This window comes from Vidua chalybeata, chromosome 18 (assembly GCF_026979565.1).
Source record: "Vidua chalybeata isolate OUT-0048 chromosome 18, bVidCha1 merged haplotype, whole genome shotgun sequence".
NCBI lineage: Eukaryota > Metazoa > Chordata > Aves > Passeriformes > Viduidae > Vidua > Vidua chalybeata.
This window is the reverse complement of record NC_071547.1, coordinates 13928407-13950335: the sequence shown is the minus strand read 5'-3', so window position 1 is coordinate 13950335 and position 21929 is coordinate 13928407. Positions and strand designations below refer to the sequence as shown.

At 57.4% G+C, this 21929-nt stretch overlaps 2 protein-coding genes and 1 long non-coding RNA gene across 6 annotated transcripts in view; 1 reads left to right on the top strand and 2 right to left on the bottom strand.

Moving 5' to 3' along the window:
- SCARF2 (scavenger receptor class F member 2) overlaps positions 1-9575 on the bottom strand; it is a 32570-nt gene extending 22995 nt beyond the window's left edge. The window contains exon 1 of the mRNA XM_053959695.1: positions 9532-9575. The gene's annotated coding sequence lies outside the window, so the exon portion shown is untranslated. The remainder of the gene's footprint in view (positions 1-9531) is intronic.
- Positions 771-12254, bottom strand: PRODH (proline dehydrogenase 1). 4 transcript variants are annotated; one of them, XM_053959698.1, is made up of 14 exons: positions 11952-12146; positions 11197-11384; positions 6302-6336; positions 5846-5995; positions 5653-5717; positions 5176-5292; positions 4963-5042; positions 4615-4696; positions 4254-4346; positions 3989-4162; positions 3693-3868; positions 3514-3612; positions 3009-3097; positions 771-1713 (listed from the first exon to the last, which is right to left on the bottom strand). In XM_053959698.1, exons 2-14 carry the CDS (start codon positions 11331-11333, stop codon positions 1532-1534), a joined length of 1479 nt encoding a protein of 492 aa, XP_053815673.1. In that variant the 5' UTR covers positions 11334-11384; positions 11952-12146; the 3' UTR covers positions 771-1531. The 4 variants fall into 4 exon arrangements, with proteins under 4 accessions (XP_053815673.1, XP_053815674.1, XP_053815675.1 ...); XM_053959699.1 differs by having other exon boundaries at positions 4016-4162; positions 11952-12143; XM_053959700.1 differs by lacking the exon at positions 3009-3097 and having other exon boundaries at positions 11952-12254.
- An 846-nt stretch (positions 12255-13100) lies between these two features.
- LOC128797219 (uncharacterized) lies at positions 13101-20536 on the top strand. The gene is made up of 2 exons (XR_008434054.1): positions 13101-16101; positions 16625-20536. It is a non-coding gene; the product is annotated as an uncharacterized LOC128797219 (long non-coding RNA).
- The last annotated feature ends 1393 nt before the right edge of the window (positions 20537-21929 follow it).

Below are 21929 nucleotides of genomic sequence, written 5' to 3'. Positions count from 1 at the left end.
TGCCCTCCTACACAGATTACTGCAGGTCTTTGCTGAAGCTCACAGTGCTCCTGCATCAGCCAGCCCTGGCTGTAGCTGCAGCAGCAGAGCTCAGCCCCTGGGGCACCAGGGTTCTCTGCCACTCTCACAGCATCCTGCCTGGAAGGCAGCCCAGGGCCTAGAACATCTCCTATCTTCCCTTAAATTCCAGGAGCCCAGCTGCTGCCTGCATCAGTGCTGTTCTGGTCCCGTGCTCCAGGCAAGGCTTCCTGTTCCCCTCCAGGTTTATTATTTTAAGGCAGAAGAGCCTCAGCTAGAGAAAAGTCAGGAGATGAACCAGCTCTGGAAAGCTGAAACATCACCCCTTTGGTGTGGGTGGCTCACCAAGTAAAGGGGCTGACCCTGGAAAAAAGGAGACACTGCCACAGCTCCAGGCAGGGAATCCCAGAGATGCCTGTGGTCCTGCAGAGCCCAGGAAAAAGTGCCCCTAATTTGAGGCATGAAAGCCTGCAGGGTGCATGTCCCCCAAAATCAGGTCTCTCCCATGCTGCCACCCTCTCTTCTGCAGGTATGGGGATGGCCCGGGGCTCCCAGCTCCCCCCAAACCCATCACAGGAAGCTCCATGGCTTCTCCAGTCCCTGTCCCAAGAAGTCTGGCCTCACTCCTTTCCCCAAGCTCTGGCTCAGGGCAAAGCATGCAGCACTAATCCCCCTTTGAGACCACGGCAGTGCCTGGGGACATGTGGCTGCCCAAGACCAGTGAGAGAGAGACAGAGAGAGAGAGAGAGAGAGACGGGAGCAGCAACAGTTGTGATTTAATCATTTCCATTCTCTACAAATCCAGTGTACAGCAGAGACGAGCTGTGGTCCAGCTCCTGGTGCTCCCACTGCCATGGTCCATCGTTAGAACCAGGGACTGCAGGCAGGACTGGTATAGGGATGGGGCCAGCCCACTTCCCTCACCCTTCCTGCTCCATTGGATGTGTGCCTGAGGATGGACAGCCCCAGGCAGCTTATCCCAGTGGAATGAGGGAGAGCCTGGACCTGCCCAGCTCTGGTCAGTGCAAAGCCAGTGAGTAGGCAGGTAGCTGTCTGGGACAGGTGACAGGGGCTGATCCTGCCCCTTTGGGCAGCTCCAACCCTGGCAGAGGCTGGAGGAGTTTCTGGCTCAGGTCAGCTTGTCCCCAAGTCACCCAGCCCACCTGGACTTGAGCCCATGGGCACAAGGCAAGTGGATAAATCACCCTGTGGAATCCTGCCAGGGAAAAAACACCAGGACAGTGTTCATCAAGGCACAGGGCAGGCTGGCAGGAGAGTCCCAGTATCTCCCCTGGGACAGCTCGAGAGGCCATGGGACGGCAGAGGGACATCTTTGGAGCAATGCCCGCTGGGGTGATCCCAGAGGTCACCCAAGGTGTGAGTGGTTCAACAGCAACAAGGACACTTCTCTCCCAGGGCAAAGGGGGCTGGGGGAGCTGCGGCAGAACTGGCATGGGAAATGGTGACAGCGGCTCAGGCTGAGGGTACAGGAGCCCCAGGGCTGAGGCTGGGGTCAGTGGCTGAAGAGGTTTCCTGTGAGGAGACGCCTCTTGACCTCTTTCCAGAGCAGGTCCCGCTCACGGTTCGCCCGCTGCATGAAGCCCCTGTTCTCCTGGGCCCGGCGGGACAGGTAAGGCAGCACCTCGTTCACCGGCCCATAGGGCACATACTTGTACACGGGGAAGCCAGCCTGGCCTGAGGGAGAGAGGCTGCAGCTCAGGGAATGGCCGAGAGAGGAAAAAAAATGTGCAAAAAGGGAAAAAAAAAAGGTAAAAAAGGGAGGAAAAAGTGAAAAAAATGTGAAAAGGGAAGAGGAAGATACTTGAAATGGGGAAAAAGGGGGCAAGGGGAAAAAGAGGGGGGAAAGGGGAGGAAGGAACAGGAAGGGGGAGAAAAAAGGGGGAGAATAAGGGAAAGAAAGGGCAAAGGAAAAGGGGTGAGGATAAAAGGGGTGAAGAAAAAACAGGGGGGAAGAAAAAAATGGGGTGGGACAAATAAAGAAAGAGGTGGGGGGGAAGAAAAGAAAGCCACCTGCCCTTCCTCCCTGCCCTCCCATGCCCTGATAGTTGTGCAGGAGGCTGTGGTTGGGCACTGGGACAGGGATGCCAGCAGCGGCGGAGCCTGGTGGGGGGCAGCAGTGCATCTCTCCCGGCTCAGCACCGGGAGCTTGGGAAAGCGCCAGAGGGAGCCGGCCGAGGTCACCAGGAGCCCTGGGAATGTCGGCAGCCGGGGCTGGGCCAGCTCAAGGAGCGTTCAACCAGAAACATCAAGTTAACACATTTTTCCAGCATGACTGGACGAGGCTGCAGACGGGTGGCCAAGCCCTGCTTCCAAGAGAACTCCAGGACAGAGCAGCATCTGTGCTGGACAACTGCCCAGTTTGCCTCCTGCTGCTCTGCTGGCCTTGGGACTCTGTTCTGGACACCGGTGTGAACAGGGAGATCAGTCCTTGACCTGGGCTGGGTACCTGGACCCTCGTGTGTCCCTCTGTCTAGGCCCCTGGCAGTGCTGCTCTGCTGCCTGAGCTGGTGGCTGAGGACAAGGTCACACAAGAGGCTTGTGCCATCCTGCTAGCAGAGAGTCCAGGACTCTGTGTGCACCTCCCATGGAGCGAAGGGACACCCCCAGGCCGAGGAGGTACAGGAGAGGGTTTCTGTCTGCCAGGACCAGTCTCTGCCCCATCCTGAGACACCCCAATCTCTGCTCTGACTCCGAAGTGGGAAGATCCCTGCCCAGCCACTACAGGCTCATGGAACCTCAGAAGGGAGATGTGACTCTTCATTTATATCCTCATCTACATCTTCCCCAAACCCGAACCCAGGGGTCAGAGCATTCCCCATGGCAAGGCACTGTGCTCAGGCAGTGCTTTATGACAGCCTTTCCCTTTCCCTTTCCCTTTCCCTTTCCTCCCCTAGACCCCACAGCAGCTGTTTAGGGGTCTCAGTGGGGCTGGAGCACCTCTGCCAAGCGCGCCCACTCCCATCGCTCACCGAGGGGGAAGGTGATCTGGTCACACATGCCCAGCAGCTGCCCAAAGCACACCTTCTTGTCCGAGGGATGTATCCCCAGCTCCATCATCCTGCAAAACAAGCCTCAGCACAGGGGAAGAGCAGACCCAGCAGAGCTCACCAGGGCAGTGTGTCCCACCAGAGGGATGGGGATCATCTGTAAGTAGGACAGCATGGCACTGACCACGTCCCAGATGGATGCTGGGATGTAGCGCTTGAGGGATGTGTTCTTACAGCAGCCTCTGGGCTGGTGATGGGACCAGTTCTGCAGCCACTGGGGCCACCATGCTGTACCTCAGCTCCAAGCCCCATCTAAAGCTCCAAGCTCCATCTAAAGCCCTGAGTACCATGTGGGAGCCAGGATCCCCCCAGGTGAGCTCAGGGGGGACCTGACAAACCACAGCACATCTCCCTGCATCTCTGCTGGGCCCCTGCATTCCTCCAGCCCCTTGTCCCTGCCTCACCATGCTGCCTGCCTAGCACCCACCTGTGCAGGGTGAACTTCACGGTGTCCTCATTGTGAGATGCCACCATCACGCTGGCTTTCTGGCTATGCTTGATCTCCTCCAGGACATAGTCCAGGCACCTGTAAGGCAAGACGGGCCTCTGGTGAGGCCTCTTCCCACTGGGGCAACAGGCAGCAGTGTGCCTGGGGCTGTCCTCTACCTGTGGTACATCTCGTTGGTCTTCTCATAGGTTGGGTTGATGGGATCCTCGTAGCCCATCTGAGCCGCCCTCTCCCTCTCCTGCTCCATGTAGGCACCACGCACCAGCTTGGTGCCAAAGTGCCAGCCCTCCCGGCGTGACAGCTCCATGTCCCCTGTCACGTTGTTGTAGGCCTCCTGTGACCAAGTGAAAGAGATGGCATGGGGTCATGACTCCAGTGCTGTGCCTGCCTGCCTCAGCAGCTGTGCCATTGCACTGCTGTGGCTTCAGGAGACAAGGTCTCCATCTGTCCGCACCAGCGCCCTGGGACACGCCGGCCTCACCCTCAGGTAGCACTGGTAGGTGTTGTAGATGATGGGCTGGCTCCTGTTGAAGCAGCGCTGCGTCTCCACGGTGAGGCGGCTGATGGCCGGTTGGAAGTAGCTCTGCTCCGCATCTACCATCAGCCTCACGCCCTTCTCCATGGCTCTCTGGGGGGTGAAGGACATGCAGGCTGGGTTCATAGGGCTGCCTGCTGCATGTGTCCCCTCTGTGAGTCCCCCAGCCCCAAGGCCCCCTCACCTTTGCAAGGACATCCATGCGTTGCAGCACCCTCTTCATCTGCAGCTCCTCCTCCTCACTGAAGCGTGACAGCAGAGGCTCCAGCTGCCCAGTCTGAAACAAGAGCAGCTTTGTGGCACCCTGCCTGCACCCAGCTCTGCCCATGGGGGACACAAACACCCCTGGAGGGAACCCATCCCCAGGACTGCTGCCCCACCCCAGTCCCCCAGCCCCCACCAGACAGCAGTGGTTGCACACTGTGGTCACAGCATAGCTGAGCTTTGCAGCCACCAGCGCCTACTGGAAAGAGCATGAGATCCTTGCCCTGCTCCCACAAACCCTCTCTAGGACCACTCTGGGGGTAGCAAAGGTGGGTACCCACCTTCCTGTTGGGGATGAGCAGAGGCCTGGAGAGCTTGGTGCGGCTGTCAAACAGGCTGTTCCAGTCCAGCAGGTCCACAGTGCTGGGAGCAGAGAGCCAGGTCCTTGCTGGTGTCTTGCAAAGGCAGGGGGCTCTCTATCACCTCCCAACCCCCACCGGCAGGAAGGACACATGACATGTGCCACCCTGTCCTGTCTTGTCACCTCCACCCAAACTTCCCCTGTGTTCCATTAATATGCTGAGCCACAGCAGGCATTTGGAGACCTCCCCTTGCTGCTGCCTCAGGGACAGGGACAGAGTCCCCCAGTGTCCCTGCCCTGCAGCACCCCCAGCTCCCAGGCAGCTTACCCGCTCGTGCCCAGGTTCTCGCCTGTGAACCACTGCTGGCTCTCTGCCTTGCTTGCAATGCCGAGGTTGGCCAGTACCTCCTGCCACCAAAAGAAGCATCAGGGATCTGTCTGCTTGAGGTGTCACAGCTCAGGGCTGCTCTGGCACCTCTGTATCCATGGCAACCTCCAGCAATGCAGCACAGCCTCCTCCCGCAGGCCGCACCCGCCTCACCTGCAGCTTCTCCACCTCCAGCTTTGTGTCCAGCACGGCCCGCCCAGCCTGGCCCTCCTCTGCAGCCATTTGGTGGAAGAACCTCTGCCACTTCACCAGCACCTCTGAGAAACGCACCTGTGGGGACAAGGCTCCAGGTGAGACACCCAGGCTGGAGCCTCCTGTCCTGCCAGGGCTTTGCAAGATCACACCCAGCTCAAGGCAGATGCTGACCCCAGAGCAGGGCACCTTGGCCAAGCCAAGTAGAATAGATCCCACACATCTGCCTTCATGTCACCTCTAAAGTTCTAAGCTCTTTGTGTCTCCCCAAAAGTTGAGGCAGGGTCTTCAGGGGTCTTGGGCTCTCAGGGGACAGGCTGTTGGTGCCCACTCCTCACTGCCATTATTAGAGATGCCACCTGGTACCTGCCCCAGCAGATGCATCATCTGTGGCCCTGCCTCTGCCCCACCACACTCTGTCACAGTTCTGGCACTCACCAGGAATTGGGGTCTGGCCAGTGCTGTCAACTTGATGGCAGAGAAGCCATCCTCTGAGCTGCCACCTGAATGGAACCACAAGGACAGTCAACTTGACCATCAGTCCTTGGGCAGGAGAGATATGGTGGTGGTGGGACTGAGAGATCCTTGCAGTCCCCATCACAGCGGCTGTCCAGGACAGGGGAGCACTCACTTGAGGCATCAATACAGCGGAGGAAAGTCTCCATGTGTTGGTCACACTTGGCCTCATCGGCATAGAAATAAGTGTGGGCTCCGGTAACTCCACCATGGTGATCCCCAAATCCCTGATGGGCTCGGTATTGCTTCTCCCTTTTTTCTGCTCCTGGGGTGGAAGAAGATGGAGATGGGCCATGCCCCACCCAGCTCCTACGGCCTCCCCAGGAGCTCCCAGTGTGGGTGAAGGGGAGAGAGGCTCTGGCTTGGAACTCAGAAGAGCCCCCAGCGCTGACATGGGCCCTGCTTGCTCTGTGCCCAAGCAGAGGCTGAGTCTTTGCTGAGGGGCAAGATTGGGTCAGGAACCATGTTGTTCTTCATCCAGCTCATTTTTTGAGGCTGTGGTGCCTGCGTGCTTCCCCCACAACACCAGGCCTGCCATGCCCAGATCTCCAGGCTATCTCCTGTCACTCACCTCCCATCTCCTTCTCGGCTGCAGAGGTGCGGGAGCTAAGAAGAGAAACAGGAAAGATAAGGGCCAGTTCAGCAACCCCCTGCAGCCCTACGCTGATGGACAGGACAGCTCTGAGGCTCCTGTGCTGCCATCCTCCTGCTGGACCCTGCTGTTCCCTTGCCATCCCATCACCAATGGGATCCAGCTGGCAGTTCAGATGCCCAAAACCCACCTGTGGAAGGGAACAGGGCTTCATCATCCATCCAGGGAAGATGTGGGAGCCCTGTGAGCACAGTGAGGATGCCCTGTCCCAGGGTTCAGAGCTGCTCTCCAAAAGCCCACCCCATGCCAAAGACAAGGTCAGTCCGGTGGGGCTCCATCTCCAACCTGCTCATGGTCCTTGTTGTGGTGACACCGAGCCTCAACTCACTGCCTCCTCACCTTGATGGCACCAGCAGCCAGACCACAAAGCATGGAGCTTCTCCAGACACAAGCACACCAAGCCGAGGGTGCCTGCTGCCCCACACTCCTCTGTGCCACTGCTTCAGCCAACAACTCACAAACAACATCTTGTTTTCAATTCCAGCTGACCTCAGATGTCATTTTAAGCCCAAACTCTCTGCCATGGAGATAACAGGGCTCTGACAGCCTGGCGGATGATGGCCAAGTCGTGAGATCCTTCCTGAGCTTGAGTAGCTAAGCCTTCTTGCTGACACCCTAAACCCAGCTGCAGACCTGGGGTCTGACCTGGAACAGGTCCCTGGAGAGCAGCCCTGAGTGGCAGCAGAGCCATCCCCAGCAGGAGGTCTCTGCCTTGGCATCCTTGTCCCCAAACTGGCCGTGCCCAATGGGGAAGAAGCACGGTGCAAGGGAAGCAGCAAAGCCACCCATCCGGAGCCAGCAGGCTGGCCAAGAGAGCAGAGAGGCACATGGCAGGGTCCCAGGACATGTTCTCCCATATGAAAACCCTGTGACAGGGATTAGGGGCTGCTGGAAGCACAACAACCGGAACCAAGCCATTCCCTTGGCCCCCTGGAGCCAGGACCAGCCCCACATCACTCAAAGCCTGGTGTGAGCCAGGGCAGGAACAACTGGAGCTCATGGGAAGCAGGATGCACCATATCTAACAGGCTCTGCACCCTGATTTTTCTCACCTGAGGACAGGGAAAGCAGCTTTCTGTCCCTGAGTACAGAGGGTGGAGGAAAGGAAGGAAGAGAGATCATACACTCAGAAATGGGATTTTTCAGCAAAGCCCTCACTAGCTGGAAGCTCCCTTTGGAGCAGCCAGAATGGCATAGGGGACAGCTTCAGGTGAATACTGCTGTGACATGAAGCCACACACAAATGTGGATCCTGTGGGCAGGGGACAGCTCTGAGCCCAAGGCACACCTTGGGCACAACATCCAAAGTACTGGGGACAAGTGGCTGGAGTGAAGACACACAGCTCAAATAGCAAACAGTGCCCTTGGAGTTAGACTGTTTTGTGTTCCTGAAGATAAACACACCCTTCCCAGCAGCATTTCTGCTGCATGACTGCACCAGCAGTTCCTTCATCCTCTAGGGGGGCATTCAAAGCAGTGCCATGGTGCTCGCTTTGTTCTTCTGCATTAAGCAAAATAAAGGCAGATCCTTCCAGCTGAAGCAATAACTTTGTCCTGGATATCAGCTGCTCATTTTGCAATATTAATCTTGGCCGGCAAAGCCATTCCCTCACCCACCAAGTGCCACTAATCCCATCTTATACCTGATCATCTCTTCTACAAACCCACAACAAGTCTTCCAGAGCAGGTCCCATCTCCAGGCACTGTCCAGACGCTCCTGGCAGGCTGTGTCCAGATGCTCCTGGCAGGCTGTATCCAGACAGGAACAATCTCAAGGTTGAACTCAGGGCCTGGGAGTTCACACTTGCCTACAGCAGGTTGTGAGGACTTGCTGGATGGCTGGGAAGGCTAATCCAGCTGACACAGCAGATGGGGCTTTCAGGAAGTTTTGGATCAGGCTAAGTAGGGGAGGCGGCAGCTCTGGGAGCAGCATTGCCCAGGCTGGGAACAGTGATCCCACCCTGGGGCAGGTGTCAGATATCCACATAAGGAATTTCTAGAGGAAGCCAAATCTACACTCTGCACAGCAGAGCCTGAAAAGCATCTGACAATGCTAGGGGCAGGATTGTCCCTCCCCTGTGTCACCACAGCCCCAACCCATGTGCAGTCTTGGGATGCCTGTGGGCCAGCAATGCTGCCAGGAGGCTACAACCACCTTCACTATGGGAGGGGGGGTGGTGGTCTCGCTGCTTCACCCCACAGGTACCAGAAGCCCCTGTCCAGTGCTGCCTCTCCACCCCCACCCAGGGCTGCAGCCACGCTGAAGCCCCCAGACCTCTGCGGCTTGGAGAACACTTATTTTCCAGCTGTGTCACCATGACCTGGCAGCAGCCTTCAGCACGTGGCTGAGGCCTCGGTGGACAAGCTGGCAGAGTCCTGGATGCCAGCCTGAGTGGGGCAGGCAGGGGCCTGCGGCAGGCAGGATAAGCTGGTTCTTGCCCACGTTGCATTGTTGTTCCCAGCCGGAAAGGCTGCGGAAGAGGTGCCACAGCCCATTGCTGGGGCGGAGAGGGCATTTCCCTGCCATTATGTCAGGCTTGCTCCATAAGAACAACAGGAGATGGCACCAAGAGGTCAAAACACCCACTGACTGCTGTGGTTTGTAACTCTGCTTCCTGGCTGGCAGCAGCACAATCCCAAAGCATTCACCAAAGGGAAGGATACAGCTCCGGGGTCCAACAGCCATGAACCCAGGACTGCCCACCCCTCTCAACCACGTGCAGCCCAACTCAGCACCAGCCCTGGCAGAAGCACAGAGAATTTGGGATTTTACCCCAAACAGAGCCAGGGAGGACCCAGAGTGATGGTTGGTAAGGGACACCATTCAACATAACCCATCCAATCCCATCCTGGGCTTGGTCCCTGTTCAGAGAATTATAGAACATCCTGAGGTGGAAGGGATGAATGAAGACACCAAGTTCCACTCCTAGCTCTGGAGAGGACAACAATCCCACCCTCTGCCTGATCGTCCAAGCACTCCTCAGCCTTGGTACCATGACCACTCCCTGGAGAGCCTGTTCAGTGCCTGACCATCCTCTGGGTGAATACCCTTTTCCTGATATCCAGGCAAATCTCACTGGGGCTTGGGCAGGGATGCCTTGGGAAGTCTTTTGGACGTGAATGGCCCACACAGCACAGGCAGAACTCACCTAGCCAGGAGTACCACACGTGCAAACCCCAAATCTGCAGCACAGCCCAGCCAGCTCACAAACCACCAGCACCCATCAGCAGGAGGGATACAGCTGCAGGCAGAGCCTGTCTGAAAGTCTTCTATGGCCCCTCACAGGAAAGCCCTTGGCCCAGGCACAGCCAGGCATGGAGGGCAGCAGCGACAGCCTGGCAGAACTGGCGCTGCTGGCTCAGCCCCACGGGAATGCTGAATGCTGCCTGCATGTCCAGGGGAGAAACACCCAGCCACACACCTTCAAAACAGCCACCCTCCTGCCTGGCAGCAGCGGGGTGTTTTGAAGCTTTTCTAGAAAAACCCCAAACTTTGCAGCCCACTCTGGGATGGTGCAGCCCTGCTTCCCCCCGCACAGCTCTCGTGCCCGTGCTGCCCTCGCCAGTGTCCGCTCCCATCACAGACACGCAGACCCTTCACTCCTGGGGATGTATGACAGCGGCAGCAGCAGCAGCGAGGAGCAGTGGCACCAGCCATGGCACATGGGGATCCCCGATAAGCAGTTGCCGGGTGTGCAGCAGAGATAAGGCTCCCAGCAGCAGCACCTGCATCACCAGCCTGACTCACATCCTGCTCGCAAACCATTCTAAAAAGCCGTTCCCGCTGTGTTTTTGATACCACGTGACAACCGGACGGTGTCTCCAGCTGCCAGCAGCGACTGCCGCTGTGCAGCCTTGCCCGGGGGACGGCACATCCTCAGCCAGTGTCCTCGGGAAGGGCCTCCCTTGTCGTGGGTGGGGGGACACCTCCCACCCCCGTGACCGTGGGGTGCCGGCCAGCGGCCTATCGATCCGGAGAGCACAACTGACCGGAACTGGAGCCCGAATAATGGAAAGTTACCGGCAGCTTTGGGCTGGTGCCAGCTCTTGGCAGAGGGCAGGAGGCAATGAAGGCTGCCTGGGACTGGGAGGCAGCGCGGGAAGGGAGGCGCCACCCCACCTTGAGAGAGATGGAAATGGTGGAGGGTGGAAATCATGGAATTGCTGAGATTGCAAAAGAGCTCCAAGATCATTGAGTCCCCCAAAATGTATGAGGTAGCATTTCTATGGTGGGGAACGACGGAGGCAGGAATGAGGGGCAGCACACCGATGGGGGGGAGGAGGAAGGGGTACTTCAGGCGTGACAGCAACGCTGTGTGTGTTGTCTGTCTGTGTGCAGAGGGGTGGGGGGGGGGAACACAGCACCCCAGGGGGTTAGGGAAAATAGGACGTGGCTGACAGAGGGAAGATGGAATGGGGCGGGGGGGGGTGGTTAGCATCCCATAGGAAATGGAAAATAGAGGTGGGAACCCCCTCAGGGTGTGCAGAAGCGTTCGGGATGTACAGCACCGCCAGGGAGGGATTGCACTCTGGTGTGTGCAAGGGAATAGATAGGGACAGAGGAGGTGCAGCAGACGGGGGGCAGCACCCGGTATGCGCAGAGGGGCGGGGGGACCGACACAGATCAGTGGGGGCTCAGCACCCCAGTGTGCGGGGCACAGTCCCCGCCGTGTCGGAGCATGGGCGGTGCCACGGGGGGGGGCGAGGCCGTGACGCAGCGGCCTCGCAGCCAATGGGAGCGGGGGGCTGGGCGGGCGCAGCCAATGGCAGTGCGACCAGGGCCCGCCCCCGCCCCGCCCCAGCCGCGCACTCACCGCCCGTCGCCCAGGTCCTCCTCCACGCTGTAATCCAGCACGGCGCCCACTCCGAAGGCCTGGTTCCGTCGGAGCAGCGGCTTGATGGCCTCCTGGTCCTCCCCGGCCACGAACTGTCCGTAGAACGTCATCTTCATCAGCCGCTCGAACAGCGTCTGCCCCAGCACCCGCTGGCACAACTGCAGCAGCTGCGGGACAGCGGCGGGTCAGCACCCGTCCCGCACGGGCACTCCCGTAGGAAAAGTCCCCACGACCCAGAACTGGCATTCCCCAAGAGGAGCACCCCCCCGGCCCGGGTCCGAGAGCTCCCCAACACGCGCACCCTCCGACCGAGAGTCCCCCCGGAAGGGGAATGACACGTCCCGAAATTGGCACCCCTAGGATGAGAGCCTCCCCAGTCCAGGGCCGGCACCCCCCGGAGAGAGAGTATCCCTAGCACGCACCAACATCCTGCAGAACAGGCACTGTCCCGGAACGAAAGATCCCCCATTTGGAGCAGTCACCCCTGGAGTGACAGAACCCCCATCCCGCACCGACACGTCCGGACGTGCGGAGGGGGCACTCCCCATCCTGGGACTCGCAGTTCCAAAATGGAACGCCCCGGAGCAAGAACCCCCTCCAGAAGGAGACAGACACCTCCTGGAGCGGCTGCCCCTGAGCAAGAGCCCCGCGGGTCCAGAGCCGGTGACCCCCCGAACGGGGACAACTCCCGCCCCGGAGCAGCCCCCCCAAGCTAAATTCCTTCCTCCACCCACCTCCCGGTTGTGCTGCACCAGCGGCTCCACGGCGCACAGCCCCAGCACTACCAGCCCCCGCAGCAGCTCCGCGTTGCTCTTGCTGCGGAACGCCTCGCGCGGGTCCCCGAAATCCACGGCGGGCGGCGGCGGGGCCCGCTCCGCGCCCCGCGGGGAAGGGGGCGGCCCGGGCCGAGGTCCCGCGCCCGCCGCCGCCGGGGAGAACCCGCGGGGGGCGGCGGCGGGCGCGGAGCGCGGGCGGTTCAGGGGATCGCACCGGCGGACGGCGGCGCGGAGCGCCCGGGCGGCGCTCGGGAGAGCCATGGGCACGGCGGGGCCGCCGCCCGACGCCGCCTTAAGTACGGCCCGCGCGGGACCGCCCCCGGGCCCCCAGCTCCACGGTCCCGCTCCGCCCCGCCTTTGGCCGCGCTCCGCTGCCACCGGAACCGGCTCCGCGCCCCGGCACTGCCCCGGCGCTGCCCCGGCGCCGGGACGGCGACCGAGACTGCGACTGATTCTGGGATCGGCACCGGGCCCGGCAGCGGGACTGGGAATGGGACTGGCACTGATACCGAGACAGGCATCAGCACCGCCACGGGGATGGGAACTGGGATCGGGATCGGCACTGGAACTGGGACCGATTCCGGGACTGGCACCGACACGAGGACAGGGACCGGCAGCGGAACTGGGAACGGAACCGGCACCGAGACCGGCACTGGAACCGAAACCGGAAGCGGCGCCAGGACTCGGACGTGGACAGGGACTGGGACCAGCACCGGCACCGAGATTGGGAGAGGAACTGCGAGCAAGATCAGTGCTGGGATTGGTACCGGGTCGGGGATAGGAACCAGGACTGGCAAGGTCACAGGGGCCAGCACCAGGACTGGAGCCGCCCTGCCCAGCGCAGCCCACTCTCGCAGCCCCCTGCCCGGTGCCTTCCCCATTCCCATCCCCTTGAAGTAGCCGGTCCCAGGGGCTCTTCCCGCCCGGGAAGCCCGAGGAAGGGGCGAGTGCGGCTCCAGGGGAGCCCTGGGTGGGGCCTGAAGGAAACTCTTCTTGGAGCAGTGCTGGGAGCGGGGCAGAGAGGATTTCCTGCCCTTGGAGGAGCCGTTGGGAAAATTATGAAGGTCCCAAGGGAGCCCTGAAGGGAACCTGTGGGGAGCACTGGGGCCAACCCTGAGGGGCCAAGGGGCTCGTGGGTGCTCAGGCAGCCCCAGGGAGGGCCAAAGGATGCTTGCTCCCTTGTAGCCATCCCTGGGGCAGGCTGTGGTATGTCCAGCCTGTGGATCTGGAAACACTTGAAGAAGGATCTCAGACCTGCAGGACCTGTTATGGGAGAGATGTTTCAAGCCCCTGTACTTGTTTCTGTCCTCTTGATGTGTGTGTGAACATTCTAGGGGTTTCAGCTGAATCCTCACTCATTTGGTGGGGTCCATGGATGCTTGGGTTGCTTGAGGCAGCAGACTTGGCTCCCTTGTCATGGGCTGGGGCTGTTGGGCTTCACCTGCTCTGCAGAGCACTGGAGAGGGCTGGCAGGACCTTGGGATCTTCCAGGCAGGGCGAGTGCCTGTCCTGCTCCTGGCAGGCGTTTGCCTGAGCTGTTCCTCCCCGGCACACCCAGTGCTGAGCTCCGGATATTACCGAGCACATCCCTGACACCCCGCATCCAGGAGTGCTCCCGAGTCTTGGCCTGGCAGATCAGGTACCTCCCTTCCTTTTTGCAGGATTGTTTCACAGTTGCATCACAGCTGCATACTTTTCTGTGCCCATGTCTCTTCTCCCTGCCCTCATCCCTTCTCGGTGCCCACGTCCTCTCTCTGTGAGCATGTTCCTTCTCCATGCCCACCTCTCCAACCCCGTTTCCTGTGGCTGCCGGAGGATGACTCCGGGCTGATGCAGAGCTGTCCAAATCCAGCTCCTCAGTGACATCTTGTGCTGGGAATGCTCAGCGCAGGCAGGAGATGGGAAAATTAGTTCCTGCAATTGTTTTTTCCTGCCCTCCCCAACACTGACATTGCTGTAACCGGCAGTGAAACCACGGGGACTCCCTGAGCTCATTTGTAAGGTTTTCCTTGGGAACATCTTGTCCTTCCACGGAGACAGCCAGGCAGTGGCATTGCCTCTGACAGAACTGTGTACAAAGCTCTGGCAAAGCATCCACTTCCTTCAAAACATTCCCTGTGCTAACTCTTTTGTGCCATTTAGAGATAATAATAATTCACCCAAAGTTCCTCGCCGTGATGAGACTGCACACACGAATTCTTGGGATGCAGTTCAAACCATGTTTCTCTGCCAATTGCTGCAGAGAGAATTCCCTTCAAAGGCTCTAATGGCACCAATCACCCCTGGGAAACACTCGCCTTGTCTTAGCAGGGAAAGCTTCCAAGTGCTGCCTGCTGTGCCAGCAGAGCTGCAGCCCTGCAGCATCCAGCTGGGTGCAAAACCAGGTCTGAGTTTCTGAAGAAACTTTAATCTCAGACCCAAACTCAGAGATGAAATGTTAAAAAGCCACTTTTGATGGAAGTGAAATCTGATGAGGTTTCTCTCAGGATGGTAGTACCTGAAGCACAGAAAATCCCCGAGCTGGCAGCCCTGCCAGTGGCAGGGAGACCAACAAGGGATGCTCCAAGCTGCCGTGGGGACTGTACCAAGCCCTCGTGGATCACTGTGGCCTTGCAGAGTGCTGATCCCCCAGCTCCCAATCTCCCTTGGGTGTGACATTATGCCCTTGAGGCCACTGTCCCTGTTCCCACCAAGTCCAGGCAGGGGCTGCTGGCACAGAGGGGCTGGTCCCTGCTCACGGTGGCTGCAGCTGGCATGGGAAGCTCAGTCCAGCCCGTGGCTGGAACGCACATCACAGACACAGACATGCTGCTATGTTCCACACGGGGAGCACGGCCAGGGCTGGATAACACACGGCCAAGTCCTTCCTCGGGCACTCTCGGGCACTGCAGCAGCAATGGAAATAAATCCAGGAGAAGCTGTTATGGATGCTTGAGAAGCTGTAAAATGTGAAGAAACATTTGAATGTGAAACAAAGAGGTGAGAAGGGAATTTGGCACAGGAGGAGATGTAGTTTAGAAGGAGAGGCCATGCCATGCATATTTCATGGGCCAGCCCTCAGCAGAGGCTCCTCTGACACCACAAACATCACAGATGGCAAGCAGTAACAGCAGCTGCTCCCAGCATCTGGGAAGGAGAATGGTGAGATGATCGCTCCTCCTGCCTTGTGGTAGAAGTGGGCCAAGGACACAGGACCTGGAAGCTGCTGGCTCTGCTCCCCAGGTGTGGGACCAGCCTTCCTCACCCTCCTCTTCCTCCAGCCCAGTGCCAGGCTAGGGGGAAGCCTGCCCCATCCTTGGTGCTGGGGCTGTGTCCTCACTCTCCCACAGCTCTGTGAGCCCTCCAGCCCTGCTGCCCCAGCACTCTGTGCTTCCAGCATTGCTCCTCTGAGGTTTCCTTGGAAAGTGCTGATCAGGTCCTCCTCTGTCAGGTGTTTCTCACTGACCATATGCCTGACTTGTGCCCAGCACCTGCGCTACCAAATCACTCCCACCGCAGGCCAGCATGCAGGAGGGACATCTGCACCCTGTGGGAGCAGGGTGGATCCTCAGCTGGCATCTGGCCCTGCCATAGGTGCCCCTTGGAGCAGCAGGTGCTGGGGTGGCAGGAGCTGGGTGGGTCAGAGTCTGATGTGGATCCACTAGCAAAACCCAGGAGAAGGTGGACTTCAGGACAGTGCTTCCCAAATTGCAGCCATGTGTGGGTTCTCATCTTGTTATTTTTCTTCACAAGAGGCTTCATCTCCCTCTGTGCAACTCTTCAGGGAGAACTCCAGATCTACTACTGCCTACTCTGAAGGGATAAACCCCTGTGGGGTGCACAGGAGCTCCCAGCCTCAGGATGGGGTGTGTTTGGATAATGAGTGGGTTCTCTTTGACTCCGCCCAAGCACCCTGTCTGCCTCGGTGTCATCCTCCTGGGGGTGAATCTGACTTGTGCCACATATGGACCACAATGTGACAGCAGCATGGAGGAACCAGCCTTCCTTCTCACAGCTGGAGAACCAGGGAACTGCATCCTTCCCCTTGCAGAGGTGCTGCAGAGGCTGCAGGAGGTTCAGCTGCTCCAGCAGGATTGGGGTGATCCCTATCCAGGTGTGGCACAGGCAGGTGAGGCTGCAGCACTTGGTGTCCTGCCTCCATGAGAGCAGAGTTTGGGAACTTGCTGGTCACCTGGGGAGTCACAGGGTGGGAGCTCCAGTTCCTGTGGCGTTCCTTTGGCCTGGGGGCCCTGGAGAGAGCAGCTGAGAGCTGCCACAGACCCTGCAGAGGAAAGAGATGCCGGGTAGCTCCTCTTGCAGCTGATCTCCTGGCCAGCCCAGGAGATGTTGGTGTCCCAGCATGGCTGGGATTTTGAAAGTTGGACTGTGTTCTGATCCCTGGCATTTTCCATTTGCATCCCAATGATTTTTGGTGAATCACTTGCAGCCTAAGAAATAAATGTCTTCTTGATTCTTCCTGTGAGCTCCTGGATGCAGCTCAGCAGCCAATAGAAAATATCCAGGTGAATTCCTGCCTCCATAAAGGTCAATGCTATTAAAAACCAAATTGCCTCTGAAAGGGAATCTAGGAAATATCCAAGGCAGGGAAAGGCACATCAGACTTACCACACCAGTTAATTGTTTCTTTGCAGAGAGTCCTTCTCTTTTTCCATCCACTGGCAGAAGGGAGTCATGTGAGATGTCTACAAGTGTGCTTGGGGGAAAAGGAACACCGGTGAAGACCTGAAACAATTTTGCTGCTCTTACAGCTGAGAAAGAATCATGCTGGAAGGTTTCTGTGGAAGTGAGGCCTGGGGAATGGACATGAAAAGCCTTTTTTCCCAGCTGACTCTCTTGGTGGGTGAGTTGTTTACAGAGCCTGGATGCCAGAGGGCCTGGAAGGGAGCCAGCTCTATTTTAACCCTTTGTAAATGATTTAAACACCTCGTGCTGGGGGAACATTCCCAGGAAAGGGGATGCTTGGCTCTTCTTCCTGGGCAGACCAGGGGTGTGCAGGAGATGGTGGGAGGCAGAAGGAGCCAGTCCTGGTAGGGACAGCAGGAGTGTGTGGTGAGGATGGCTGTGCCCCTCCTGTCCCCCAGGAGCTGCTGCTGAGACCTGAACCAGCTGCTCCTAGTCCAGCTGGCCAGAGGCATCCTCCCAAACCCCTCCCAGATGATGTTCCTAAGGAGCCTCTCTATTTTTTGCAGCCTTTTCCTGCCAGGAGCATCCCCTGGGAAGGCCAATGTAGCCAAAGGTCCCGGGTGCCCTGTGGGATCCTGGCGAGGTGGGGACATGGGGCAGAGCTCCCTGCAGCATCTTGGGGGCAAGCACACATCATGGGACTGGGGACAAGCTCCTGAAGCTGGAGCAGGGCAACTCCAACCCCCCTTACCCCTGAGGAGCTGGCTGATCCTTATTGATTAATCTGGTGGCTCATTTCTCTAAAAATAGGCTCTTAATTACTGAGCCTCTGGAAACAGAGTTGTCTCACAGCAAAACCTGATTGATTGGAGGGCAGCTGTGGCTCTGGTGAGGGCCTGTTGGCCACAGAACCTGGATGGCCCCTGCCAGAGACAGCTCCTGGCCAGAGGAGGTTTCAGGCTGGTTCAGGTTGATTCCCAGCTCACAGCTGATGGATATTTGTTTTTTTTTCCAAGTGTGACTTGTTTTTGCTTCTTAACTTTCTGTGTATGTAATTGCAAGCATGTGGCACTGAGAGGCACTTGGACTTCTCTTCTGGTGGAAGTAAATGGGAGGAAAAATGTTCATTTTTCCCTAGTGCTCCTGAACTGTGTGTAGAAAAGGGAAAAGCTGTTCTGCTTGCTTTTTTTTTTTTTTTTTTTTTTTTGGTATTGTTTTCCACCTTCTTCCTTTGCATGGACAAATACTTTATGGGAACTTTCCTGCTTTTCCCTTATTCACCTGTCCCAGAGAAGGTGTGCAAGATCCCAAAAAGGCTGAAAAGAGGAAAAAAAAAAAAAGAAAATAGAGTTTAAAATAGATTTATTTTCTGGGGCTGTTTCATGTCTCTGAGTTTGGGTTCTTGTGTCAGGAGTGTATTGTCATGTCCTGGAGATGGAGAGGGAGTATTCCAGAGCCCTGGGGTCCCCCACCCTTCACAAGCACCACAACCTCTGTGTAGCTGAGTCAAATTAAGGAGAAAAAGGGAAGAGTGGCTGCAGTAGCTGGCTACCAGCACTGGCCCTGCCTTCCTCCCTGGCCAGTGTGAAGGCCATCTGTCACCTGACAGATCAGCTGGACTCTGCTCTCCATGTCCATCTGCTCCTGTGCAGGTTCCCTGTCTGCTGTATCTCCCTCCTGCTCCATGGCCCCTGTGGGCTCTGTCCTATGATCCGAGCCAGTCCCTGCCCCAGAGCTGGGATGGGCTGTCACCAGATGACACAAGGAAAAACGACGCAGCACAGCCTTGGTCACAATGAAGAGACTAATTTCTTTTCTCTGACTCCAATCTTTTATAGTTCTCAAAAGATGCCAGTGGATTGGAGGGTGAACGTGCCACCTCTCCAACGACACTGGACAAACTACCTGTACATCAAATTTCTCCGCCTCTATGAAAGAATGCAAAACAATAGGTTATTTACAGAAAGTTGTGTGGGAAAGTTCTCTACAAGAATGTAAACTCAGAAGGCTTTAGAAAACTCTTGAAAATCAGGGCGACAATGGGCACCACGGGATTCTCCGAGAGCCCTGAACATCCAAACCCACAGGTCCTTGCTCACTGCATGGGCTGTAGATCCTTGCTGACCTACTCATAGTTTTTTTTTACCCTTTATATTTTTTTTTTCAAGGCTGAATCTTTCACTCTGGTGGTTGTGTGGCTTCATTTTGCTCATTCAAAGTTTCTTCCAGTTGAAGTTTTATGGGTAATCTTTTAATTCTTTGCCCAAGGAAGTATCAAAGGGAGCATCCCTCCTCAGAGGGATTCAAGCCATGGCACCCACAGGGGAGGCTCACCTTGCTGAGCCCCATTCCTGCTGTCCCACAGCTGTGACAGCCACCCTAGAACAGGGGAGAACACAGGACAGAGCTCCTCCAGAGCTCAGGAAAAAGGGACAGCCAGGGGACACTGGGCCTGGGACAGCAGTGCTGGCAGCTGTCACCAGAACTCACACCTTGACTCTGTGAGAGCTCCAATAATGTTTCACCATCACCAGCCAAATTTCCCCAGATTTTCTGGGGATAGGAGAAGGCAACACTCCCAAGTCCCTGCTCCTCAAGCTGGCAACATGACAGCTTTCCACTGGAATGACAGAATTTTTTTTTCTTAATGCAGGCCAAAGTAATTTTCTCTCATTAGAGCTGCTGATACAGATGGAAAAAGTTAGCTCTCTCTCCAAAGCTTCGTCTGCCAGTGAGGGGCAGCATCCCCCAGGAAGATCTTGGGGTGTTTGGCTGCTCCAGCTTCTCGTCCCTCTGGCTGTGGCTCTTTGCACTGGAACTTGGAAAGAAAAAATATTCTGGGATGGAAAATTTCAAGCCTAAAGGGTAAAGTTGGACAAAATCCAATCCAGGTGAGATTTGGCAGAGAGACCCAGCAAAGGTTGTTCCATTTTTGCTTTGTGCTTTGGAGAGCCTCCCTGCAGCTCTGCTCCAGCCAGGTCAGGCTCTGCTCTTGTAAGAGGAGATGTTAACACCACCGCGTGTGTCTTTCTCTTTTTTTTTTTTTTTTTTCTCTGGAGCTGTGACTATTTCAGAAGCAGATGCTGCATCCCATGGGCATGGGTGTCCCATCAACCCACCCCACTCCCAGAGGTGGCCCAGAGGCTTTGATCCTCTGGCTGCTTGTCCACAGCAGACACTGCACATCTGTGGTAGCACCAGAACACCCTGACACAGCCCAGATAAATCACCTGATGGAAATGAGGAGCTGGGATCTTGTGGAAACTCTGGTTACTGGAAACCAAAAGGAGAGAGGAACTCAGTATCTGTGCTGCCTCTGGGGTGCACGTAAGGGTGCTTTGAACGAGGGACGTGCTAGAGACTGCTGTGACTCCTTCTCCCTCCTGTGACTTCTTCCACTCAGGTCTTGCCAGAGTGTGCCAACCCATCCCTGCAAGGTTGGAGGAGCTCTGCAGAAGGACCTTCATGGGCTGTGCTGAGTCCTGGGCTCCTCTGCACCAGGAAGGACCCCATGGCACTCCTTGGGGGCACCATGAGTCACTGAGAAAATCCCCAGGTGCTGAGGCCAAAGACCTCAAAATTCACCTGTGAAGAAATAAGAAGATTAGATCTGACTCATTCCAAGGGTTTAAACCATTTTTCTATTACTAAAAAGATGTCTTTATGCTCTAGGTATTTAAAAAAAAAAAAAAAAAAAAAAAAAAAAATACAGCAAATCCAAGGTAAAAAATCCAATTTGAAGATGAGAGATGAATCTGCTTTGCCATAAATTTGGAGAAGTCATCACCAAATTTGATGTGGGGTTGCTGTCCTCTCCTTCCCTCCAGGAAGCACTGTGGCATCTCCTTTCCCCTGGATTTTGGAGAGAACAGATTTGTGTTTCCTACCCAGAAACAGAAATAAAGCTCCAAAAAACTGTCTGTGCAGGTCTCTTCTTCCCTGCTTTTCTGACTGTGTTCCTTCATCAAGAGGATGTCAAGAGGCCAGAGAACACACCAGGGCCTGGGCCAGGTCAGGAAGGGGCTGCTCATCCCTAGGGAGGCAGGTGTGCTTTTGTCCCGGGGCAGAGGTGCTTAAAGCACCATGATACAGAAGTGATCCTCAGTAGATGCTCCTGCCCCTCCTTGGGTCACATCACCCGCCCGAGACAGCAGCAGAGCTTGGACAGGATTTTGGGTGGAGCATGTGCTGGTGTCAGCAGTTCCCAGCTGTTCTGTGCTGAGGGGACAGTCGGGAGGGTGGGCTGGGGCTGGCTCTGGGTAGAGTGTTCTGGTGGAGCTGTTGGAGAGAGCCCAGAGGAGGCCACAGATATGCTCTAAGGGCTGGAGCCCCTCTGCTCTGCAGCCAGGCTGGGAGAGCTGGGGGTGCTCACCTGGAGAGGAGAAATCTCCAGAGAGAGCTCAGAGCCCCTTGCAGGGCCTAAAGGGGCTCCAGGAGAGCTGGAGAGGGACTGGGGACAAGGGATGGAGGGACAGGACACAGGGAATGGCTTCCCACTGCCAGAGGGCAGGGATGGATGGGATATTGGGAAGGAATTGTTCGCTGGCAGGGTGGGCAGGCCCTGGCAGAGGGTGCCCAGAGCAGCTGTGGCTGCCCCTGGATCCCTGGCAGTGCCCAAGGCCAGGCTGGACCCTGGGGCTCGGAGCAGCCTGGGATGGTGCCCTGGGGGGATGTCCGTGCCCTCGGCGCGGGGGGGCGCTGGAGCGGGGCGGGCGCGCAGGGCCCGGGGCCGTGGCACCTCTCGGCCGCTGGGTGGCGCTGCGGCCCAGCTGTCCCGGGGACAGCGCGGGGACACCGCGAGCTCCGGCTGCCGTCGGGCCCCGCGGCCCAGTCCTGCTGTCCCTGCCCCTTTCCCGCGGGTGTCTTCATCCCCTGCCCAGGGCCTGGCCCGCTCTGGAAGCGGCTGCTCCAGTGAATTTTTCCTGCCTCAGCCCCGCAGGTTTCTCCAGCTTCTGCCCCGCTCTTATCCCACCCCTCCCTCAGCACAACTCTGGGGGCTCTCCAGTTCTCATGAAAATTCCAGGTATCCAGCTGTTCTCTAAGAAACTCCAGTTATCCAGCTGTTCTCTAGGAAACTCCAGTTATCCAGCTGTTCTCTAGCCGAGAGTGTCCTGGCCGACACTAGCTGAAGTGTCCTGGCACCTATCCTGCAGTCTAAGTCCGGGCTCTTCAGGCAGTGGACAGGGGTGTTCAGCTGTCCCATAGCGTGGCTGGAATTTGCGAGGTGTCAGGGACTGAACAAGGTGCCCAAGGAGCCCAAGGTGGGTGGCACTGAGGCTGCCTTTGGGTGGCTGCACCAATTCCCTTGCTGCC